This window comes from Dermacentor albipictus, chromosome 1, assembly GCF_038994185.2.
Source record: "Dermacentor albipictus isolate Rhodes 1998 colony chromosome 1, USDA_Dalb.pri_finalv2, whole genome shotgun sequence".
Taxonomy (NCBI): Eukaryota; Metazoa; Arthropoda; class Arachnida; order Ixodida; family Ixodidae; genus Dermacentor; species Dermacentor albipictus.
In genome coordinates, this window is record NC_091821.1 from 381,482,700 (window position 1) to 381,508,110 (window position 25,411).

A 25,411-nucleotide genomic window follows, 5' to 3' on the forward strand; every position below is an offset into this window, starting at 1 on the left:
ACAACTTTAGCGTGTCGCATGTGGTTGGGCGTCGCATTTACAAAGTCCTATTCATCCCTGATGGGAATGGCTAACAGTGCGGCGTGCAGTTTGTGCGGATGCGATGGGACTCTTGTGCACATTCTGTGTCACAGCCCATCCTTTGACACTCAACGACGTACTTTACAAGGGAAACTCAACCTGCTAGACAACATAGCGCTCTCAGAAGAAAAGATACTTGGACTATGGCCTATGCGATCTTGCATGCAAAATGCCACAAAAGCCCTTCTGCGTTTCTTGAAGGACACTGGATTGTATGAACGCTTGTGACCGTGGACATTCCTCTGCCTCTGACAGTGAATGACTGACTATTATTTTTCTTTTCTCTCCTTATCTGTTCTTCCCCTTTCCCCTCCCAAAGTGTAGGGTATCCAACCGGACACGTCCTTGGTTAACCTCCCTACCTTTCCCTCTCCGTTTCTCTCTCCCTCTCTTGTCCAAGATGAACCGTAGCCCATTCACTGTATTTTATAGATCTGAAGTAAATACCACTTTCGAACGTAATAGCATTAAGGGCCCCGTGCCGCAGAACATCTGATGTCGGCGTAGGCATCGGCGCCGGCGTCGTGCGGCCAAGAAAATTATCCCAAGCCACGCATATTCCATAAGGCCCTGTAGTTGTTCGTCTATCACTAAAGTTGCTCGGAATTTTAAGAATGGCAGCGCGCTAACAAATGCCATGAAACAAAACACCGACAGCGCATGCCTTTTTGTTAAGTCTTCTCAGACTGAAATATTAAAAGTGCGAAACACACTGTGGACTCGGGGACCTGTAAAGCGCCCTTGAACAATACCTTGTCACGTGTGGAGCCCACGTGTCGAAACGTCAGTGTATATGTATAAAGTAAATAATAATAATAATAATAATAATAATAATAATAATAATAATAATAATAATAATAATAATAATAATAATAATAATAATAATAATAGTAAAAAACGAACAGTAGAAAAAATAAAATATAGAAAAATATAAATAAGAAAAAGACGAAACAAACAACGAAGTTATGTGTTTGTGCCTTTATTCAACCACTGGTATAGCATAACCACCATATATAGGACTCACTACAGCTATTGAGCAATACAGCTTCGCTTGTCTTCCATCTTCCCATAGTGGAAGGACTATGAATCTTTATATTTCGGGTTGGGGTTGTGCAATTAAAGGCGGTAAAGTGTCAGAAGACGAGCATCTACGGAGAGATTCTTGAAACAAGAAATTTAGTGGTCTCGTCGCTTTCTGAAAGCCTGCCATCGCGTCCACCACTTTTAGCCTGTACCGTGAGTTTGTGAAGTAATGCACGTTACAATTGTACGCGGGCACTTTATAATCTTTCGTTCTTACAAAATTTTATATTTTTTTTTCCGGGATCTGCTCCTATACTTGCACCATGCAGGTGCTGGTCTTTGGTCGGCATGGAGCCTTTCGGTCCGCAGGACCTGAACATCGGGCCCGGTTGCGAACACGTGAGTGTTATCGGTTCTTACTGTTATCGGTTCACTCGAAGGCATAGCCCTCGAACACTCTCGTTTTTATTGCGCTGATTATGCTTAACAAGATGTCGTTCAAGCAGTTTTAAGGATTTTCCATCTGCAATTGCGGTGCTGCTGTGGCAGTTCCTCGATAACAATGATCAGATCCTAGTGCAAACAATAAAATAAATATGTATGCAAAAGATCGACGAAACGACTTCATTTCAGTCGATATGCATTCATTTTTGCAAAATTGACCATCCACCAGCTGAGCCGCAACGATATTCTTTTCTTTATTACGTGATAATCACAAATGTCGGGCATGTAAAGGTCAGCAACAATTGAAGTAGCCTCTCTGTATGAGAGTATAGAGAGGCCCCTTAGAGAAGCACCAAAGAAAGGAGCCTTGGAGGTGCCTTAGAGAAGCCTTAGAGAAGCGCCTCTGTACCTCTCTGTAAGAGAATATAAAGAGGCGCCTGAAAGTACGACCAACCTTCTAGGAGAACATCGCGTTATCAAGCCTATTGCTGTCACGAGGGGCGGACGCCTGACCGCCATCCGATTAATAAATGCTCTTAGAACAGAATTTTTGTGGTTAACGGGCCCCAGATTTTCGAATAGGCGAAACTTAGTTCGCTGGAACGTTCGAATCCTGCAGCCTTGGGTTATTTTGCTGTGTTGCCGATTAGTTAATCGTTTGGTCGGATATGATGGTGCGCCAATTCTTTGTGCCACCACGACAATTTAAGATTTGGTAGTGTTATATCTTCATTAGTGAGAAAAGGCGTCCATAACTTTAACACCTGCTTTTGAAATATCGCTTTCATGCTGTTGAAGAGAAGCGCTCTGTTATACCACTTTGGCCCGGCACAAATTTGTCAGTATAACGCGTACTTTGTGCTTTTGATCCAGCTCCGCTGTCAGTTTCAGACTGCTTGTTCTTGTTGCTTGAGAACCCACTGGATGAGCTCACGCCTGACGAGTTTTCCCAGCTCGTTCCGTGGAATCTTGTCGACGAACGTGGCGCCACCTTCCAAGTTGAAGCTCTTCGGTGCGTTAGCTGGACAGCGAACAGAAGAGGAAGAACGAGAAGGTAGAAAAATTAGGGGCAGGCAATACAATATATTTTTTTACGAGATCAATGAACTTGGTTTAGCATGCATGTGCAGCTTAGACAGTTGTCTTATTCGGACGATTGGCGTGTCCGCTGTGAACCAGTCACAAGGCATCATGGCCTGGGTTTTTGCCCAGATTTGTGGTAGGCGTCGTGACTAAGAAATCACCAGAAAGTGCCCCTTACACCGCTGACACGGTAAATGGTGAGTTTTATTTAAACTTGTTTTTCGATATACAAACGCAAATGGCGCATGCTCGAACTGAAAACACATCAAACATGTAGCTCAGGCGTAACAGCTGGAGACATACGTCAGACGAGCCGTGCGCGTGGTGTCTATCTATACAGGACATCTTTAAATGGATGCTACTGAGTCAGCGTATCGGAAAAGGCTTTGGCTTTTTAGCAGTTTTGTTTATTTACTGCAGGCGTTTCTGTTTCTGTAGCACAGGAACACTATAACATGCTTGCGAATCACTCTTTATTTTTATTGCACTAGGAATTATAGGGGCACTCGAGGCGCGTTCGTGCGACACCCTCTAGACTATAGTGAGACTATAGTTAGTCTAGAGTGTGTTGGTTCGTGACGTCGCCCTCGTCGCCACGGTACTATCTCTAGTGCAGCAGCGCACGGGCCGCTCACGCAGCCCGGCCCAGCCTACCTACGGAGCGGGGGAGAGAGAACGCATCGAGACACTCTAGCCTATAGGGAGCATGTACAATAATTCTACACTAGCCCAGCCCGCCGAGCCTGTTCTGCCTATGCAGCCGATCGGGTCGACTAGCGTCGTAACTGACGCCATGTCGCATGACGCGCAGGCCCTGAAACTTGTCTATAGGAGGTCCTGGCCCGACCTGCCGACCAAGTTCTGCCCGCGCTGTCTTCCCACGCACCCAGTGTTAGATGTATACATGATCTGTTGAGTTTTAGAGGCACGGTATACAGTTAAAATGGTGAAAGGGACGGCAGCGCCGAACGTTCGCTTTGAGGCATGCCCGCGCTAGCTCCTCCCGCTGCTGCCTCGCCTCATAACGCCAGTGCTGTGCACCGCGAGTGCTCGCGCACATCAGGTAAACTCTGCTTACGTGACTTCGGAGGCGTGACACCACGCTTGTCTCGTTAGTGAGCGTATGTTTACTGCAATTTATACTGACCGTGAAACTACGATTCTTCGTAGTTTTAGTTCGTAAATTGAGAAATAAATTTTTCGGCCCTTCGAAATCTAAAATCCTAACGTAGCGGCACGCAAAGACTACCGCGGCATTGTGTTTGCCGCTAATCCAGCCATCTGTCGCATAAAGCATGAAATAACGAAAGCAAACACCGCGGCCCTTACCGAGGCGGTGTTGAGTCGGCTATTTCGTGTATGGGCGTGGCGCGCAGCCTCGTCTAAATAAAGGTAGGGATGCGACCATTGCGCCTAGATGTTTTAACGCGATAGCTTTAGAGCGCACGCTCGAAGAGGAAAGGTTACAACGAAATCACCTCCTTTTTTACTCATTTATTTCAGGAAAACTTCGTTAAATCGAGTTCGGCCAAGTTTGTTTAGTTAGTTCTGGTTTGTGATAACATTGAACCCTATGGGTTCAATGTTAAACGCAAAAATGGATGCCCGGGATTGAATTATCTTGGTTAGATCGGGAACTTCGTAAAATAAGGTCTTATTAGATCGAGCTTTAACTGTACTTCGATCGCCCCATGCTTTTATTGTTTCACTGACTGTTCGCCCAACTTTTAGAGGTTAAACCAACCTTCCATAAATCGTGTGAAGTGCTCGACGCCCAGTGTCCTGGCTTCGGGCTTTCGCACAACCACAGCGTGAGCCACGTGTCCGGCTTCATGATGCGGGAGTCCCACGACGGCGCAGTCATGCACTTCCGGACACTTCTGCAGCACAGCCTCGACTAGGACTGGCGAGACCTTCGTCCCGCGGCAGCAAAAGAAGTCGCTCAGTCGTTGCACCAGATACAGCCAACCGTCTTCGTCGTAGTAGCACAGGTCGCCTACGCGCGGAGATTAGATTAGATAGATAGATAGATAGATAGATAGATAGATAGATAGATAGATAGATAGATAGATAGATAGATAGATAGATAGATAGATAGATAGATAGATAGATAGATAGATAGATAGATAGATAGATAGATAGATAGATAGATAGATAGATAGATAGATAGATAGATAGATAGATAGATAGATATGAAGCTTAGAAAGATGACAAAACGGCTAGGTTAGCTCATTAGTAAACCGACCATCTGGGAAAGGCGTTGATTACGGGTTCAATCGCCGGACCAGGGTGAATTTTTTACCTGCCACAGTGTCTTGGTGGGTATGGTGCTGCTCTGCTAAGCACGATGTCGCGGGATTTTTTGGATCAAATCCCGATGGGGCGGAATGCAAAAGACGCCAGTGTGATCTGCATTGGGTGCACGTTAAAGATTTCCTGGTGGTCAAAATCATACCGTAGTCCGCCACTACGGCGATACTCATAATGAAATAGTGGTTTTGGCATGTAGTGCCCCAGAATTCAATTCAATTCAGGAAGAGGACAGAGTAGAGACAATCAATAAGGCCTTAGTTGAAGTGATTGCTAAAGCCAACATTTATGTAAGCGATTATAAACATAGACAGGAATAGTCCAACGGAAAACTTGCAAATTTTAGTGAGCAACAAAGAACCTAATGCACACGTCAAAGCATGAAAGTATCGAAGGCTAGAAATGATGTAGCATTAACTGAACTGTCGAAATTGATCAATGTAAGTAGAAAGTAGATGATATTAGAAGTTATAACGATGGAAATATTAAGGAAGCACTCACCTACAGAGCATGAAATGAATAAGAAGGAGACTAAACCCTTACAGAGGCAGAACGTGAGTGAGTAGGTGTTCATTGGTAGACCTCTGTCCTGTAGTGTCATTAGAACAGGCTGATGATGACCACCGCAACCATTGGTACTTAAATATACTCGTAGGCAGGCTTTCCTTGATTGCGACAGCAATTATATGGGCAGTCAAGGCGAATATTCGCCATCGTTGTGTTTTTACGTGTAAAGTCGAAGTGCCATAACAACGAACTGTCGACGCCCCGTATGCTGTGGGTGCAAGGGAAAGTGAGCGAGGATGAGTCGAGAAGTATGGTGAAATAATGTACGACCCTCTTTTCGCGCGCGCAGTGTTGGAGGTCACGTGATCGAGAGAGAGAGAGAGAGAGCCAGCGTAGTAGAGGCAGCCAGCGCGCTTCTCCTCCTCTCGCCTGACCCTGGCCGCGAATGGTTGTCCGCGCGCCGCATGTCGGAGGTTATCTGCGGCGAGTGCCAGGGTTAAGGACGAGCCGAGATGGCTGGTGGCTTCATGCCCGCTGTCTTCACTCGCGTCCAGTGTTGGATGTCACGCAATCTAATGACATCTTCGGATGGTAGCTGCATGTGATCCTCCGGATACGAGCGTACGAATTACGGAGGCACTCTGGGTCCAAATAGCAAATAGCTTGCGCCAACTGAACAGCTGACTTCTTTTCGGAGCGATGTGAGGGAAGGAAGCGAAAGCTGAGGGGAACTTCTGGTAACGCGGCCAACTCCGTCACCGATCATAATCATCGCCGATGACAATCGTCGTTGCGGGACCGAGAGTCCCTCTTCACCAGCGGAACCACGAGAAAGGGCGGGTACACGTGACCGGAAAGGGACCAGATTTTTTGGCTGCTCCGATGGCAATACCGGGAGCGCCTCTCGGCGCTTTCATTTGAAGTAGGGTGACGAGAAAGGGCGATCCGAATGTAGCCGTAGCACTCCTTTTCGACAATCCGAACACCGTCAGTCTTTTGGGAGCTCTTTAGAGCACTCTAAAACGATCGTTTGAAGATGACATAAGCTTCAGAGACGCGATGAAGTGAGCGGCAGTACGAAGCGTTCGCTCCCAGGTGCCGGGACTTCTTATCACACCGGCGTTACGACAACGAGTGCTCGCGTTCACCAAACGAGATCTGTCCATGTCTGTGTGCGCACGCAAGACATCATGCTTGTTTATAGTTAGTAAGCGAATTTTTCTGCAATTTATACGGCCGACAAAACTCCGATTATTACTTTATGTATTTGTCTAATACTTTGCTATCGCTATCAATGCTTCTCCTTTCGGATGAAACTGCGACTTTCTTTCTTTCTTTAGACAGTCCCTAGTGAGTCAGAATAGAGACAACAGAGACGTCAGTTCTGTTCCATATGTTTCAGAGAAAGTCTTCTCAAGACTTAACGATAAATTCCTGCTGCGTGAAATTAAAATTTCGGCTCCAAAATACGCTCGCTCGGACAATCTACTCTTGGTTAAAAGCTTCACCCGTCTGCTAATCCATCCACGCTGTAACTTGCGGTGATTTTAGTTGCTCCGCCGTCTTCCCCATAGCCTTAATACAGACACGAATAGAGTACCTGTCCTGTACCAGCCTTCGCTGTCAGTGACGGACTCGTGCAGCCTTCCCCAGTAACCGCGCATCAGGCCCGGACTTCGAACCACGAGCTCGCCTTGTTCCCACGGGCCGAGGGGCTTTCCCGTCTCGAGGTCCCTCACCTGCACGAGAAACCGGAGGACGGGCGAGGATGTCACACCATGAAGACGTTGCACACGCGCAGTCCTTGCAGTGAGAAATACGCAGGCCCAGACCCAGCCCACGCCTTGAGACCACGCAGTGGCGAGCAATGTGAGAGGATCAGCAAAATCTGTTTTTTAACATTTACTCTGACTGAATACATTCATGAAGGGAAGAGAGACAGACGCAGTTATTAGAATATCAAAGCTGAGAGGCCGGCCTGAATCAAAGTTCTGACCGACTATTCAATAGCAGTGGGGAAGGGAAAGATGATTAAAAAGAAGAGGAGAAAAAATTTTGAGGATGAAGGAAAAAATGGTGGTGAATGAAAAGCGAACAGCGAAAGACCCTTCAAATTCTCAAGTCCAGTTCACTTTCGTGCAAGAATTTGATGATATGCTTTAGAACATATGAGGACAAGGGAAGCGTGGGGAATATTTGTTTAGCCACTACGGCCTCTTGAAAAGAAAATTTATGTGTTCCCTTTCACATTTCTCGTATGGGCAAGCGGCTTGCCCATGCTAGCTTTGTGTATGCTTTGACGTACGTGTAGAGCATTACGAATATGATACAATGCGGCAAGGAATCGGAAGGTTCTGCCACGGGGGCCAAGAAAGAGGACCCGTAACAGTATGTACGATCGTCCGTACTTTAACAATGTAAAATTGTACATAATTATAATATATGTGTAACAATGCAGTGTGATATAAACATTTCATCTTCACAACCTGCGGCGTGCGTTTGGCTTCAGGAAATTACGACGGTTCGTATACGTGCCCTTCTAATACCAAACAAACTACTACCAGACGCTTTGCATTACACAGCGCTCAACTGGAGCTGTGCCTGCCAAATTTGCGTTTCGCACTTTGAGACGTGAGTTGAGATATGTCTGTCGCTACACTCTAGCATATAACCGGGCATGTACTGTGGCTCGTGTCGGATTATCTTGAGAATCTATTGCATTTGCATCACTACATTTATGGACTGCATAGAGAGCACTGCACTGCATAGGAATCGAAAGCCACATTAAACAAAATTAAACATTAAACAAAACAAACGTTCACCCTTTCTTTTATATCCATGAACTAATTGTTTTCACCTTCTGGTTTCGGCGCTCAGAAATGCGCTTATTCAAAATATGAGGGTTAGCGCAGTAACCAGCTCACCCGATGTAGTTACATAAGCTATTACTCGGCAGAAGGTCATTGGCATGACGTGGCCGACGTCCGACGTGTCTATGAGACACTAAATTTTACCCAGCCTACATCGGAAGGCTGTGTTAATTTCATGCTTTTAATTCCAAGGTCACAATTCCTGCATTGAATAATTCTTAAAGATAAAGGTTAGAACCACGAAATCCCAGTTGTCTGTTTTGCTACATCTGTACCGTAACATCTGTCTCGTAACCGAACAAACGAGACCAGCGAAGTATGAAAGAGCGAACGCTGAGAACAGCGGGAGAGGAAATACAGCGATAGCGAAGAAAACGCTACGAAGAAAACGGAGGAGGAGGGTATGGGGAAAGCGTGAGAAGAAAAGCGTAGTGCCACGCAAGACGAGCTCTGCGGCGACGATGGCTACAAGATGGCGCCAGAGTTGCACGCGTCGTCTGCACGGAACCAAAGCGCTGCATGAGTTGCGACGGTTGCTGTGAATCGCGCCCGCACGTCACCTACGCGCTGCCTCTTGCGATCTCCCGATTAGGGAGCCGCGCCACACTTCACTCCGTTTGCAACGTCACACGAGGTAGATTGTCCGTGCCAGCCAATATATCGTGAAATGAAAACACGCATAAAGCTGCGCTCAAATTTCGCTTAAGGGCTATCGCAATCGTCGGTGAGTTTGTGGCCTTTTATTCTCTATTTCTCGATATGTAAAGGATCTGATCTCTCCGAGCAAAAGCAGCGTACGAATAGGAGCAATGAAAGTTTCTCGGAATGTTCTTTTTTTTAAATTTTACTCAACCAACTATAACCCAACTATTCACCCCTGTAATTTGAACATGGTTTAAGTTTGTCATCCGGTAATGTTCGTTGTGAACTACTTTTGAGAACAAACGCGAATGTTGATTGTGCTTGACGCTAGTTGGATTTTATGCGAAGCATACTAGCCGCACAACCACGCTCTTCCTTGCTGCGCCGCGCGCGGCCGCGTAGCTACCATATGACGTCATAACAGCTGCAAAAGCGGAGGCTCAACTCGTGCGCTCGCTTGCGGCCGCGTAGCTACATAGCCGGGTCTCAGCTCGTGCGCTCGCCTGCATGAGTTGTTTCTTCGTCTAGCCGAACCAAATATAGCCAAGCAACAGCAGTTCACCAGGCTAAACAGTGGTTCAACAACTAAAATAAAGGCGAGTATGCTTCGCATCCTGGACTTAACCTTAGCTAAGCCACAGCCATTTTTTTTAGAGAAAGAGAGAGAAACAAGGAAAAGCAGGGAGGTTAGCCAGACGGACGTTCGGCTTGCTACTTGCACGGAGGAGAGGGGATTAGGTATAGTTAGAGACGTCAATTATAGAATCTTGGCCAAGGTAGACTGACATATTACGTCCTTCATTGTGTAGCTCTTGGCAAGGCCAGAAGTGGTATATGCCAGAAAACTATTACTGATTGAAATGGGCATGACTCGGGCTATATAGTTAACTGTTCATTAGTGAAAAAAAATGTATTACATGGTGTTGGAACGTAAAAGAGAAATCAAGGCGAATACGTTTGTAGTTTTTTTTTCTTATCGGAAACAACCAGCATCTGCGATAAGGTCACGCAACCTATATATGGTCAAACAATGACATCATCGGAACGATATTTTGAGGACGACATATACAATTAAGTACAATGAAACTCGCCCTTCAGCTGCAATTCTCTCTCCCAAGAAGAGTCTTTCTTATGTTTTTTCTTTCTTTCTTTGTGCGGAAACAAACTCAGGAAGAGAGAGAGAGAGAGAGTCAAGCCTGATCAGCGCCCGCTGTCAGTTACATTTTCCAAGTTTTGAGCGAAAATGTTCGGAAACTTACCATTGCTTCGACTCCCATGCCCAAACGGCCTATCGACTTGAAACGGCATGGTGCATTATAAAGGCCCGCTGTGACGAACGGGATCTCCGACTGGCCGTACACTACAATTGCGTCAAGAATAAAGGAAGAGGTTGACCACTGTGTTAGAGGGACTAATCTACTGCGTGAATCGCTTCACACAAGGTTATAAACCCAATATTTCCTATATTTAGGATTAACGCAAGAAACGCGAGAAAAAATAAAGGGCGAGCAGGATGACGCGCTAGTGCTAAATAAGAGTGTAAGCCTCACGCTGTTCGGAATTTTAAAATAATAATAATAATAATAATAATAATAATAATAATAATAATAATAATAATAATAATAATAATAATAATAATAATAATAATAATAATAATAATAATAAACGTTTACTATGTCCGTTTCTTTCCTTTTTTTCAAGCGAAATACGAGGTGTGTCGTAGATTCTTTCGATATTCTAGGATAACTAAACGACGAACTTTGTTCATATTTGGCAGAAATAAGGGCCAGGTTGGAGGGGATGTCGCTAATATTTATGGTGTGGGGTTTAATTACGAGCTTTGCAGAAAATTACGCATATGTAAGCGCTCATCAGCGTCATAAGTATTTTTACGAGTGGCGCAGAATTTATGCCCCTCTCCTATTAGAAAATGACTGCCACCAACGATAAATTCAGTATGAATTAGGGGAACGTATATAAGCTAATGTGCTTGCGAAGTTAAATCAGTATGAACGAATTACAGATAAGTAAAAAGAAAAATCCTTATTCAGATGTGCTTGAAAGCGTTATACGGCCGTTATCCACTCACGTTTCCCAGTGACCCGAGAGAACTCTAAGTTACATCGAGTTCACATTCGGTTGAAATGGGGGTCATTTTAGGTGTGACATGTGGATAAAGCTTTAAGCTTCTGGCTTAATTATGAACGTTGCAAATAATTACTTAATACTCGTTTTTCTTATCCATGTATTTATGCCTTTGCGAGGCGCATAGTAGGTTTCTCCAGTGTCCAGTTATTAAAGTATCTTTATGCTGGAAGGGGGGGGGGGCGGAGGGGAGTGGCGGCGGCTCTGGCTCTGACAGATTAAATGGGCAGATATTGTGTGTATGTGTTTTTAAGGGTGGCGCGGCATTTATCATCAGCATCATTGTCATCCTGGTTACGCCCACTGCAGGGCAAAGCCTCTCCCATGCTTCTCCAACTACCCCGGTCATGTACTAATTGTGGCCATGTCGTCCCTGCAAACTTCTTAATCTCATCCGCCCACCTAACTTTCTGCCGCCCCCTGCTACGCCTCCTTTCCCTTGGAATCCATTCCGTAAGCCTTAATGACCATCGGTTATCTTCCCTCCTCATTACATGTCCTGCCCATGCCCATTTCTTTTTCTTGATTTCAACTAAGACGTCATTACCTCGCGTTTGTTCCCTCACCCAATCTGCTCTTTTCGTATCCCTTAACGCTACACCCATCATTCTCCTTTCCATAGCTCATTGCGTCGTCCTCAATTTAAGTAGAACCCTGGTGGCCCCTCACTAGGTAAGGGGCAACCAATAAATTTGATATAATTCTAAAGCTGTATTCTAAAGGGGCCAAATGGTCTACTTAGCGAGTTTCGATAATTTTTCACTGCTGCAAAATGGTTCGAACGATAGGAAACACTTTGAAATTTATGTCACCACACTGCCGTATTGACGCTGAGGCTTCGACGCGAAATTCAAGCAACGGAAGTGTGGCTTTCGTATTCTCATCAACTTTTTCACCGCGAAATTGACGAAACTAGAGTTTCAAAGAATACCTTACCAGTCTAAAGTGATTTAGCATTTCTCTTTCGATCGTCCCCCTTTGAAGTCTGTGGTTTGATTACAGACAACTTAAATTCTTAACACAGCTGCTCGACTTCGCTGGAAATTAGGCTGTGATTCTGCGAGGTCGCGAATGCCTGCTGCTGTTATTTTTTTTTCCTAAAGGGGAGCGGGAGTGCAATGCAGTAGTTAAGCATTCGTATAGCGTGCTCGTATCACAGCCCTTGGGTTCTTTTTTTGAACGAAAATAATGACGAGATTTTTGTTTTCTTATTTTATGCTGGTTCTGCTTCGAGGCCAGATAGCTAGCCAAATTCTGGAAATTGCGCGTGGCTAATCAAAGAAATGATATCGTATTTAGAAGGGATAAAGCGAAATGGAGGCTAGAGTTCAACTGTCGGTAGCATGTAAGGTGTGACGGGTCGGTTAGGACTTGGCAAATTTTTGAAGCACTCACACTGTATGAACGACTCGATATTTAGCTCCTGGAATAATGCTTTGGCAACCTCCTCGCTAATGCACGTGGTCGCAGCCGTGACGTACTTGAGGGAGCTGAGGTCATAGTTCTTGCGCTTATCGTTTTCCAGTATGCATCGTGCCGTATAAGGAGTCGTGCTCAAGGCTGTGACCTGTTGACAACAAAGAGCAGCAAAATGGTTGCTAAGGCGGCAAAATATAACGCCACAGAAGATATTTTTTATTTGTTCCCTAAGTGCATTTAAAATACTCTTAGGATCAATAACGGGTGCGCAGACATACAATTGTGAATCTGAATCGAATAGTATATTCTATTTGTTTTGCATATTATTTGGGAATTCACTATTCGACATTGTCGAGCATACAATTCTGCTCGAATATAAGGGACATTGACGCGAACTGAAGAATAACCATCGACGATGATTGTCAATGTAAACAAATAACCGAACACTTCTAGAAAGCTACTCGTTAATTAAAGGAATGATGAGCTTGAACGCGTGTATTTGTTTCAGCGAGGATGCTTATGTAATGCTTGTTGTTTCATCGCATCATCCCGCCGTAAACAGGGGCGTTAACCAGCACCACTGTGACGGTAGTCTAGTTGGCTACACGTAAAGCTGATTTGTCATACGTGTGGTGTCAGAGACACCAGTACCAGTCGTGTTGGCGTATAGTGGCTTTGGCGTTGCCCTGCTGATTCCCAGAGTTCGGGTTCAAATTCCGCATTTCGATAAGGACGCAATTAGAAAATAATAATTATAATAAAATAAACGTTCGTCTACCATGCACTGGGAACACGTTAAGAAACCAATGTCATGCTCGGCGTTCAGTGTATATATATACCTTGTGCTTGTGGAGCGCCTCGAGGACATCGTCAGCGTTCTCAACAAAGGCGACCGAGGCTCCCTGGACGATAGCCTTGCAGACGACGTCGAACAGCGCGTATACGTGGCCCAGCGAAGTGGTGCACAGAGCCACGTCATCTGTGCTCAGGTTCATGTGAGCGGGGTGGCTGAAATAGATTAGACAAAATCACAAAAAGTGGGATAAAAAAAAGAAGAAGAGTCGAAGTTTTGCCCGAAAGCCGAAGTATATTGGCAGCGACAGCAAAGTATTAGACTGTTCCACGAAGCAAGGCTTGTATTTTTACGGGCACGTACGCAGCGCAATAAACATTCGCTGACTAACTAAAGAAGCGTAACCGTGTAACGCGCCCGAAGACACACGTGGACGAAGTACACTCGACGACTGCGAGCGCTCGCGCGGTCGCAACGCTTGCGTGGAGAGGAGGAGGGTGTCGAATCGAACTGGAGCTGAACCGAGCTACCGGAACTCAACCGTTATTTGGAGCCAAACTGGAATCGAGCCGATACATTTTTCCCTGCTATCTTGGAAGCGAACCCGAACCGGAACTCATCGGGGGAACTGTTTCGAACCAGTTCGACCCCAGCTGAGGGTCAGCCCAGGGTCATTCTTTTGCTGAAGTTCTACGACCGCGTGCAGGTCAAGCACTGCGCTGACGAGAGTGGACCACGCGTCCCGTGTGTTAGTTCATCGCAGTCAGACATGACTGTTACCTCTGTAACAGTCATGTCGCTCGCCACGGTGAATCTCATTGGCTGGCTCAATTGTATGCGCATTGTCGGCGCTCACTGTCTGGACCGGTGAGCCCCTGTTAAACGGACACGACATATTTATATTTCACACCTCAGCATTGATGGCAGAGGCGAAATGCACGACTCCCGCTTTGACATTTGTCGTCATCGCAGTTTATGCACAGCTTCTCGCTCCACTTGAACGATTGCTCGATGAAATTAAAGTTTGTGTCACTCACATCATGTACTCATTTGTAATCATCGCCAAAGATTTCAGTGCGAGACACTAAATTTGGGGCCCGATTGATAGAGGCACGCGTGGTGCACAGTAATCGCAACTCGACCCCGCCAACTGTTATCGTATATCGCTCAATAACCCTCGATCCCAGCCTACATTTCAATCGCACGTTGCTCATATATCTGAACGCGTGGCACGTTAGCATATCTTGCTCCCAGCTCGTACGGATACGACTGGTTCATTAGCGATTCCGAAAATTTGACAACGAAAACGTGCAACTCTCCCTTTTTGGTCAAAAACAATCCTTAACTAAAATGTCTACAAAATTTGGAACACGAGAAACTTCCGGAATCACTCTATAATTATAATTGCGTCTGATTGACTCTACAAGCTCCCCTCCATTCGAAAGAATGTCTAGTCTTCTTCATTAATAAATTGTATAGCAATTTCAAACGCTTGCGTAAAACTCATTCACGGCTAGTTGTTCCGCAACCAGGCGGGAGGTATTCCTGGTGGACGCCAGATTCGGCGATTGAATTTAAACGGATCACGCCAGTTCGTGTAGGCGTTTACAAAAAGCAACAGAAGCGTATCTCGGAGACTCTCACAAATCTCAACACTACGGCGCTTCTCACTTACTGTAAAGTGCACATTGCATTGATCTTGATAGAGCGTCGGACTCCAAGCGGCTTTGCATATAGTTAAGACAATGAAATATATTCGGCCTTCAATTACAAATCTCATTTGGAAAAGAGCACGCCAAACAACAACTTCCACCATTTATTTCACTTACGCATGGTGGTTTCATGATGACTGTTTTGCACTCCGCTAAGTTGTAACCACACAATTTTTTTGAGCCGCTGACTATGATTATTACACTCGGGTTCGGCAATTAATGTCTTACCACAATCTGACTAACAATCTGCCTTTCACTATTGGAGAAAAGAAACAACGTTGTGCAACGCATGTTCAGCTAAGGGACAAACGGGCTCACTCGTCCCATGTTTAACATTCTATTTCATAAGCAACCGACATTTTTTTTTCTTTTTCACATTTAATTATTGTTTAAAAGTGACGCACTTCCCTATTTTTGGGCGAAAATGTAGCATTATTCTTGTGGCAAAACCTAACCAACCACACAATTTGTGCTCATCATATCGGCCTTATCTAGTTAGTTCATTTCAAAAATCTCAGAACGGCTTTTAAATTTCCGTAGATATTATTTCCTACACTAAAAAATTTGCGCCATCCTAAAGAAACGGTTTTACATATAGGAAGAGTGTGCCTCTCGCTTTATACTCGCTCTGTAAAACACTCGGCGACATTAAAGGTCAAAAGCTACACACTTCACTCGTCTCTCTTGATTTCAACGGTGCCTTCGACAGCGTTTTGCAATTCAGAGTATTAGCCTTTCAGGTCTCACAACTGCTCTAAATAGTTTGGCCAGTTAAAATAAAATCTTTCCTCTAACACCGAACTATCGTGTACTGCTCTAGCGCCAGCGAGGCTCAAGCCACGCCTTCCAGTGGAAGTCCTGAGGGCTCGGCAATAAGTCGTATATTACGGAATAATATTATTATACATAAACTTTTCCAATCTCCCGGTGTGTCAACAAAGGCATACACGGACCACAAGTCATTGTCACTTCTGCAACCAACCGATTCTATCGAGAAGCGAGGAACTTGTGTTATCTCCGGCTGGGAGCGTCTTGCAAAAGAGAAAGCATGCTTCCTATGTATACTTAGCCGATAGCCATGCCGATACTACCAACCGGATTCGCAACCCCACTGTTTCCTGAAGTGGCGTCGCCCTCAAATGCCAAGGGTAGTAAATGCGGGGTAGTAAATGCAGCACACCGTGTGCTTCAGACATCACCTAACATTTCTCACGCATATTATCAGCGCGAAGGGGTCACCCAGCAGAGACGCGGACGTCACAAGCGCTGGAATACAACCGCTTTGTGTCATCTGCGACTCCCCTTAGTGTCCTGTTGCATTGCGCTGGTAACACGAATGAATAATCTCGCAATCAAAGCGTCGAGGGCTGACCTGATAACAAGGCCAGCATGACAAGATGACCAGTGCTGTGACGGTGCGACAACTGCACAATGTATACTGCGTACGCGGGGCAGGGATGACCCGATGACGGCACGGACACGTACGTTACGACGCCACACGCATTGCGCACCTGGGGATCAAATTCTGAGGAGACAAATAAAATTTACTTTTCGTCCACCTCCTTCTGCTAAGGAACCATGCTGACGATTAGCTTAATTATGACGCCCACTCTGTACAGACGTTACACAATTCGGAGGAACTGCCCTTGACTACTACCGTCAACAACAACAACAACAACAACAACAACAACAACAACAACAACAACAACAACAACAACAACAACAACAACAACAACAACAACAACAACAACAACAACAACAGACTAATCGTGACCGCGACGGCGTCAAGAAAGCTCGGTACACCGTGTACAAGTAGTCAAACGTTTAACCTGTTTGCCTGGACGACGGCTAAGAGAGATTCATGGTAGTGCACGACCACCTTAGCCTTGCCGGTCGTGCCACTGGTCGACGTCATGTAGCAGATTTGTTTTTCCCGGTACTCGATCGAGGGCCACGGCGTTCCGTTCAGTATGCGTCCCTTCTTCAGCAGCTCGCTCCACGTGATTACACAGTTGGGCGCATCGTCCGGTTTGTCCGCCAGTTCGTCCAGCACTATGATAGTCTGGAAGAAGGGATTCATAAGAGAAAGGAAGAAACTCACATCAAGTTTACTCCAATTTGTAAGTGCAGGTAAACGCAATTCATTATTTTACGAAGAAACTGAATGCTCGTTCCATAAGGGGCACTATATAATTTCTTTGCTGCGGTATTTTTGAAAGACCAATGAGAACACATTTACCACGATTTATATTGCTCTAATACTAAAAAAGACTGGTGCAGATAAAGAAATACATCCTCCATATATTATGCATTTGTTGATGTTTACCAGACACGCACTTCTCTGACGTGTGTGCGCGACACAGATGAATGACCTGTGAAAGTGTCCCCTCTGTCAAGGAGGCCATATTATTCCGGCAATGCGTATTGGTTCACCCTTTTGTGCGTGTACTTGCGTCCTTCCTACAAAAGCAGAAACTTTCAACTCGCCCATAATTGGCCCACGCTTCCGACACCAACATTTTTTTTTTCTAAAGCGAAGTGTTGGTTCTGATTCCGAGACGACGCTCAACATTTCAGTACGAAATCATCTCTCTCTTTCTATTTGTTAGAGCCTACAGATTTATCCCTGGAGCATCCAATAAGTGTGAAAGTATTCTTGGACGTTCCTGCCGAACACATAAAAGTGCTTCTATCGCTATAAATCTAATACTTTCGCTCAGATCAATTTGTGAGAGTTTAGCGGGGTTCGAATTCTCGTACCTTAATAGAAGGGAGCTCGCGCTGTAGCTTGAGAGCGTCCTGAACCCAACATGGTTCACAGAAGAGGCCGACCAGGGACAGGGGCCGCATCGCATCCGCAAGGATATCTGCGCAGGCACATAACTTTTTAAGCCACGAATAGGTTTATTCTTTCACCACAGGAGTGGAGGGAATCTGTTATGGGAAGTTGGTGACAGAGTGGAGACAATCCCATGAACAACACTACTGAGAAGGCTTTCGTTCCCCATATCTTTGCGATTATTGATAATGTTATTATGTTCATAAGTACTTCAAACTATTCGAAAGTGGCTCGCGTAGCGGATGATGGCTGCATATTATGCTCCGGATCACTTGCATAAGTAACTTGCTGAAAAAAACTTAAAAAAAGAACTGAAATTAACCCGCACACAATAAATTTTCTCCACATCACCCCTACCTCTGCCAAATTTGAACTCAGTGCCACAATCACTTTTTTTTTCTTCAGGACAATGGGAAATAACGCATATAACGGCCATAAAAGGCTTTCTAATGCTAGCATAAGTAATTCACTGCAATGACCGCATATAGCAAACTCACAAACTTTAAACTTTGCGTGCATATATCAGCCATAATATAACCTGACACTCCCCCTGCCCCAATCCCTCCATTTCCCCAAACTTGAACTCAGTTACAAATATAGTTCTTTTAGGACAGCGGTAATATCTCCGCTTTTTGTAAAGCATAATTATAGCGCTCTAAAGCGCTTCCATAGCTAACTCACGGTAAAAAAATGCAATAAAGCCCTCTAAAATTTGCCTGCGCATCACTCATAACCTGTCCCCTATAATGTAGGTGTCACATTCAGTTGCACCGGAGACACCGGGGAAACCTTCCACGTGCTTCGTAAAACTTCTGAAAACAGAGAGAAAATTAGTATTCAGCAATTACCATGCAAAGACCGTAAGTCATCGAGGAACTTCAATCCTTGGCCACATATTACCCCTAAGGTGCCGCCCTCGGGGCCACATTCAGTTTTCGAAGGAGACTGGCAAACACTTCGTACAACGGCCGCATCACTTTTTCGAGCACTAGCACGTGTAATTTACCGCAAAGGCCGTAATTAACTGACACAGCTTAAAGCTTACTCCATTTGTCACCCATAATATACCCCATATTCTCTCCAAAAGTAAGCTGTACGACATACTCAGTTCTCTAAGGACACCGGCCAAACTTTCTACGTGGCTCATAAAACAGGGTTCTCACCCCCTCGAACGCCTGTATAAGCAGTTTTGTACGATTGCTGTGACTAATACACACTGTGAACTTTGGTCGTACATCATCCATATTATGCCACCTCATCAGAATGCCTATTTCAGCCTTTCGCCACGATTATAGTTGTCCCAGGACGCATGGAGAGACAAAGTATATACACGTGGCTCGTATAACGCCTCTAAAAAGGAAGAAAGAGGAAGAAATTATTTCCAAAGCCCTATTCAACCTACACACATCAAGTTTTCCGTCCACACTCCCACAACTTGCCTCGTCCCCGTCGTATTCTCTAAGTGACACTGGATAGCCGTTTTTACGCGTTTCATATATAACGTCCCTGAACAGGCAGAAAAAGATTGCTGAGCAATATGTGTATTTCGCATTTAGCCCCTAGCTAATCCACATACTTCAGTCTATTTTTGGTTGACGTCCTTGCCTTTTCTCGTTCTTTCCTCCTCCTATTCCACAGCCTTGACCTGCACGCCACCACTAACAAGCTTCCCGTTCTCTCAAAATTTAAACTCAGTAAATGATGGCACCTAGAACACAGATAGAACACGGACGTATATCTTTTCGAGCGCTTCTAGCCGTACTAGCAGTTTCGGTGTGTATAACGGCACTGCAGACCAACGCATTCAACATTCGTGCAACAGTTCTTTAATCTTTAATGGATAGAGGGCGCTAAGAGCGTTCGCGCGAGCGTCTGTACGCACTGTTTGTGCGGCAATGAAGCTAGGCGACGCGTGCACTTGAGTCTGTAAAAAAAAAAAAAATCTGATCGAGCAGGTTGGCAGGTTGCATTATTTGCTGGCTTTGGCCTATTTCCATACTAATTATTTTGACTGTCAGAACTGACCACGTTTTTTTTTCCCCTTCTGAGAGCCAATGAAAAACGCTTCTACTCGCTGCACTTTCGCCAACGTATATCCACGTGACAGCCTGACGTTCTCTTTTAGGTATCAACGCGGCACTGTGATCAGGATGAAAATTCATCACCCGAAACACTTTGGAAGGGAGGGCACTTCTTGCTTCAAGCCGTCCACCTTGCAACAGTGTCTCTGATCAACTCTGTTGTTATTCATTGCACGTACACAGCGTCTTCAAGTGCGTTTTCTTCTAAGCCGGGCACGCAACAACAGCAACAACAAAAAGAAGGACGCCTTGGTGGTTCCCACGCACCAACTCCGTAGCCCGGGCTCATGTACGTGGACGCCACGCCGGCGCTAGCAGCGCCCAGGAACGCGGGCAACAGCTGCAATCGGTTGCCGCTGAGAAGCAGGATCCTGTCTCCCGCCTGTAGACCCAGTCGCGAGAGCGCCGCCCGCACAGCCTCCACCTGCTCAGCTACTTCACCGTAGGTCACCGCTTCGTCGCTTGTGCCATTGATCTGAAATAGGGCGCCGCAGCGAGGTTTAACGTTTCTCTTGGTCGTTCATTCTCTTCAGGTTTTTCTTATTTTTCTTATTCATTCGCAAGCGTCAAATGACCCGTTGAGCGAAAAAAGACGGCGTCATGGAGTCTGTAGCAGCGACGCAGCACCTAAAGTCCCATTGGCTGTGACGCTACAGCACGAGCGCGCCTCGAGGGAGCGGAGGGGACGAATGGGAACACCTGCTGCCGCTAGAGCGCGCCAGGTGTTGCGTGAGGGGGGGAGGCACTGCCGCGACGCCACGTCACCCTCGCTCTCGCTCTCGGAAGCCGGCGCGCGGTGCCCGAGCCAGCAACGCAGGCTGCTGCTGCTGCTTGCTGGCCTCGGGAAGCACATACCGCTATTGAGCCTGAAGCATCTTCTTCATCGGCGGCCGCAACGTCGACAGTAGCGAAACATGACCGTACAAGCCTGTACAGCGCAGGCAAACTAAGAACGCAGCAAAACGGGCGAGGAGGCAGGCAGCGAAATCCACCATCATCGTCAACTCTCTCAATACGCGGCGGGGCGGGGGAAAGTGAAGCGGCGCAACGCGCTAGGAGACAGCACGATGCACTCGAAGGCGTGAAGCGGACGCGGATCGCCAAGCAAAGCGTCTCGAGCGGAAAGAGGAGGAAGCCCTTCGAATACGCGAAGCCGAAGCAAAGCGCCGAGCTTGACAGCGCGAAGTATTAATGTTTTTCGCACTCGCAACTCATAAGAGGTGCTTATAGGTGTCCTCGGATTTTGTTTGCGGATACAGCTGTTGTGGCCCCGCTTTCTATAGTCGTTTTAATGTCCGCCGGTGTCTCCAGGTGACATTCGCAGGTGCGTATGTATGTGTGCGTGGGCATGCATGCGTGCGGTTCAAGCGTAATCATGAGATCAAGGAATGACATTTCCAATGTTCACAGTGTCATGACCATAGCAAAGGTGGTACGTCGTGGCTTTCTCCCATTGTACTACTTATAAATAATTCATACATTCCATCATATGTCGTAGTCTGGATGGATCTGCCACACTGTTTATGGATTTATGCTCTTCCGATGTTCAGTCCCTGCTGTCTTTTCTTTTGTTATCGCGGGTTGTTTCCGGAAACTTTTCATGCTATGTACATTGCATTTGAACTTGTAACCTTTATTTTTTTTAGAAGTTTAGAAGTTGATTATTTCACTCATTCAGACATACAAATGGTTTTTACACGATGGTTCTGTGGGAAGTAGTGGCAGAAAGACAAATAAATAAATAAATAAATAAATAAATAAATAAATAAATAAATAAATACCTGACAATGTGCCAGAACCCGCGCAAACCACCAAATTGTACAACGCTCAGCATAATGGGCTTCTATATTTTCAACGAAATGGTAATGAAATATAGATATAAAAATAAATAAAGAATGCACGCATTTAGGCGTTTCACGAGCTGCTCCCACAAATAAAACTACAAAACACTGATTACAGCAACAGGGTCATAAACACTTCAGATGAACAACAAATAAAAAAGCAGACTATTAGATTAAATATAACGTTGCACGCAACACTTGTACGTGTCATCGCGCATCGCACCTATGTAGGTAACACCAGATTCCTTCCATGTTAACACTGCTCTGGAAAGAGAACAGACCAAAAAATATCAAAAGTCCCATCTGAAGCGTGGGTACAGATGAGCATGCTTCTTTTTAAAAAGCGCTACCGAGCGGCATTCTTCTATAGTGCCGGCAATAACACGATGTGCATTCAGTAGCTGAGGAATCATGCCTGTACATTTTTGCCTACCGTAACTTCTCAGGATGCTCCCACTGTAATAGGTAGTGTGTCTAAGTCTATAGGTATGTTGTTTCTGATAATGAGCTTCACAGAATGCGTAGAAATGCATTAATGCACAGAATGCAAGGAAACTGATTCTTCGTTGCGTTCTTCCATATCAGAACTAATCAACAGCTCATGAATTATTTCTTCCGTCAAAGTGCGGAGGGACATGTCGTGGGCCTGTCATACAGATTCCCCGTGGTTGCCCTGCCGAGACAGAGCGACAGAGCACTGAGACATTCATTCCACGTATACGCAGTCAGAAATGCAACGTCTAACAAAGCTTTTTGTGTGTTTATACGAGCTCTCCGTAAGACGCCGCGACAGGCACTTGATGTTATTTTTTTGAACAAGTTGCTTCGGAAGAAGCAATGAGTGCGTTGAAAAACCGAAACGAGCATTCTCGGCAGTGGCAGGTGTTATGCGAGGCTGCGTACCTGAGTTAAGTATCTCGGTAAAGTTTATGGGATAATAAGCGAAACGAACAGCGCCAAAGGTGGGAAGTACAGTGAAGCCGACGGACATAGCTACCGCTGCCTTAGGACATCTGGTCATGCCATCATCAGATGAAAGGTACTAGTCCACTACGCCAAGTGCTAAAGCTATACAGCAAGCCGGCTTTCCGATCCCACTGCTGACTTCTATAGCGAAACGGCTATTAGCTACCTTAAAACGGTAAAAATGGAGAAAGAAATGATACAAATAATCTAAACAGTTCTCGTACTAGTTATTCCCTGCGCATGAGGCGTTACGCAAATTAGAAAAAAAAAGGTAGCAAGGAAAATAGGATTGAGAGTTCTGTTCTGCGCACGGAGTAAGCTCTCAGCTCTTTGCCGCAGAGTAAGCAAAATCTGAAGGAACGGGAATGTCAAATGAAACATATAAGCAATACTTTGTTGAATGCACGCGCGTGGTTGTTAATAGGATCACGTGGGCACTATAGTGGGCACAGACAGGTCGAAGTATGAACGATCGTGTACAGGAGCAATGCATACTCGCTTAATAACTTAGTTGCCGGTCACTTGGCCGAACGTTGCAGTAAATTTGGTTAATGTGCACCAATTCTCGAAAAATTGCATGTTCTCATGTCGCTACAAAGAGTAACGTGCTCGTGAGATTAGCAATTTCTTTTCTCATATACCAACACACGAATATTCTTAGGTTAGCGTGCTCTCTCTCTCTCTCCCTCCCTCCCTATATATATATATATATATATATATATATATATATATATATATATATATATATATATATATATATATATATATATATACGTTGTAGTACGCTAGTTATCGAACACGCGTGATAGCCTGCCGACAACAGTGGCCGGCGATTAAGTGATGTTTCTTAACGTCTCCGCGCAGATTCCCTTTCTACATATATAGCAACTAATATGCAGTAAACACTGGTTGTTAGTTTGCGCTGTGTCTGTCGCCTGCACAAACCGCACCGTATTTTGCGCTGTTCGATTCCTGTCCAAACGTGCAGCAACCAGGCCACATTAGCACATTCCTACAAGGGTTACCGAATTCGCGCTATATATTGAATCTAAAATGGCCGCTATCTTCGCCTAAGCTTATTAAAAACGAAATGAGGATTTAGTCGATCCATCAACAGGCTTGAAATCCTATCTATGAGCGAGCTGCCGCTCTTTTGCCCTATAGCATGCGAACCGCAAGATGCTTTTCGCTCTCCAAGGTGGTGAAGTCCGTAAATACTTCGCAGGCCCCGTGCCAAAGTTCGCGCTTATGTTCAAAAAGACAAGTGATCGTGTTTGCCTGAGTGAGTTGAAGTGCCTTGCCACCGAAATACAAGAGGCGATAAATGTGGACAAATAAGCATTGTTCTAACGTTTTTACAAAAGAACGTTTTAGCGAAATCCATGCTCGTATTTGCGGTGAGAGCAATTGTACACAAATGCAATAACTATTTGTTGAATTGCTGTAAGTTATATGTCCCCCATGACATAGAATCAATCAATCAATCAATCAATCAATCAATCAATCAATCAATCAATCAATCAATCAATCAATCAATCAATCAATCAATCAATCAATCAATCAATCAATCAATCCCCTTTACTGGTACGACGTAAGCAGTACGTACAAAATACTTGGACCAAAAGCCTGTTAAACTAGTACCTGGTTCAACACAAACAGTTTCGTTACAGTCAGTAATGCTCATATTGTCTCCATTTCAATGGACAAGAAGAATCATTCCCATGAAAGTTTTAAGTCATTGGCTATCTTTATTTCAACGGGCACTGCGTTACAAGTTACCGCAGAAAATAACTCTAATAACTGTTCACGTTTAAAAATCGCATGGACATGGCATACTTTCATCCAAACCTAAGGCACTACTTACTGGTCATGCTCGCTTTTTTTTCCCTCACCCATTTCGAACTCGCGTGACGGCGCAGGTGTTGCAGCGTGTACTCCCCAAAGTTCCTCCGCAAGTCGAAGAGCTGCTCCTTCGGATCAACGAAGCTCTTGAGCGGCGATGCCATCTTTCGAAAATCCGCGGTGTCCGCTTACTGGAGTCAGCAGGAGGAGAAGCCGCTCGTATACGGGGGTCGCTTGAATGACGTCCCTCTTGTCTCGTCCTTGTGGCTACTGACGGAGAAAGAGCGCTTTATTTATTTTTATACAGCCGGTAGCAAACGCCGAGGCGCTGAGACTGCCTCCAAGAAGTCCTCACTAACACTGTTTCTCGGCCTTCCTAGTGCTTTATTTACTCGCCATAGTTGATCGCAATCGTACTACACCAGCAGATAGTGGAGGTTTGCTAGTAACAAGAGACCGAGCGGTCTCGGTTTCGTTCACTCTTCTCGCTCCTTATCATGGACATAGTTCGTCTTTTCGTTCATACAATGATACCCTCTATTACGTCACTCGATATGACGGCCGCGGCTCCCCATTATTTCCGGTGCCAGTGCATGGAGTGAAGTAGAAGGCGCCCCGTGCCATCCAAGGCATCTTCAATGACGGAGGCGGACAGACAGGCTCGTCGACGATAAGCGACCTATTCGAAGAAATGGCGTCTTTAATGGTGCAATAACTCCGCCGTTTGTCGCCTTATCGTCTTTCTTTTTATCTCTTTGTTCTTTCAGGTAAACGAGATGGTTATGTTTTCGCTGTCCTGGAGCTGCAAGCGTT

The 25,411-nt window shown here is 45.3% G+C and overlaps 2 protein-coding genes across 6 annotated transcripts in view; one reads left to right on the forward strand and one right to left on the reverse strand.

The window, feature by feature from the left end:
- The window catches only part of LOC135900307 (blastula protease 10-like), a 64,476-nt gene that overhangs the window by 2,383 nt on the left and 36,682 nt on the right, over nt 1–25,411 (forward strand). Inside the window, exon 2 of one of the 2 annotated variants that reach the window (XM_065429775.2) lies at nt 1,434–1,503. In XM_065429775.2, coding sequence (XP_065285847.2) covers nt 1,434–1,503 — 70 coding nt within the window. Of the gene's footprint in view, nt 1–1,433; nt 1,504–2,611; nt 2,829–25,411 lie in introns of those variants that run through there. The other variant, XM_065429776.1, reaches the window with a different exon arrangement.
- On the reverse strand, nt 1,059–24,969 carry LOC135900306 (uncharacterized). Of its 4 annotated transcripts, XM_070531953.1 has the most exons (11): nt 24,649–24,966; nt 20,217–20,424; nt 17,790–17,896; nt 16,859–17,091; nt 13,364–13,532; nt 12,501–12,672; nt 10,220–10,320; nt 7,049–7,187; nt 4,376–4,627; nt 2,404–2,569; nt 1,059–1,961 (listed from the first exon to the last, which is right to left on the reverse strand). In XM_070531953.1, the coding sequence occupies exons 1-10, from the start codon at nt 24,760–24,762 to the stop codon at nt 2,436–2,438; spliced, it is 1,629 nt and encodes a 542-aa protein (XP_070388054.1). In that variant the 5' UTR covers nt 24,763–24,966; the 3' UTR covers nt 1,059–1,961; nt 2,404–2,435. The 4 variants fall into 4 exon arrangements, with proteins under 4 accessions (XP_070388054.1, XP_065285845.1, XP_070388055.1 ...); XM_065429773.2 differs by having other exon boundaries at nt 1,059–2,569; nt 24,649–24,965; XM_070531954.1 differs by having other exon boundaries at nt 1,059–2,569; nt 24,621–24,735.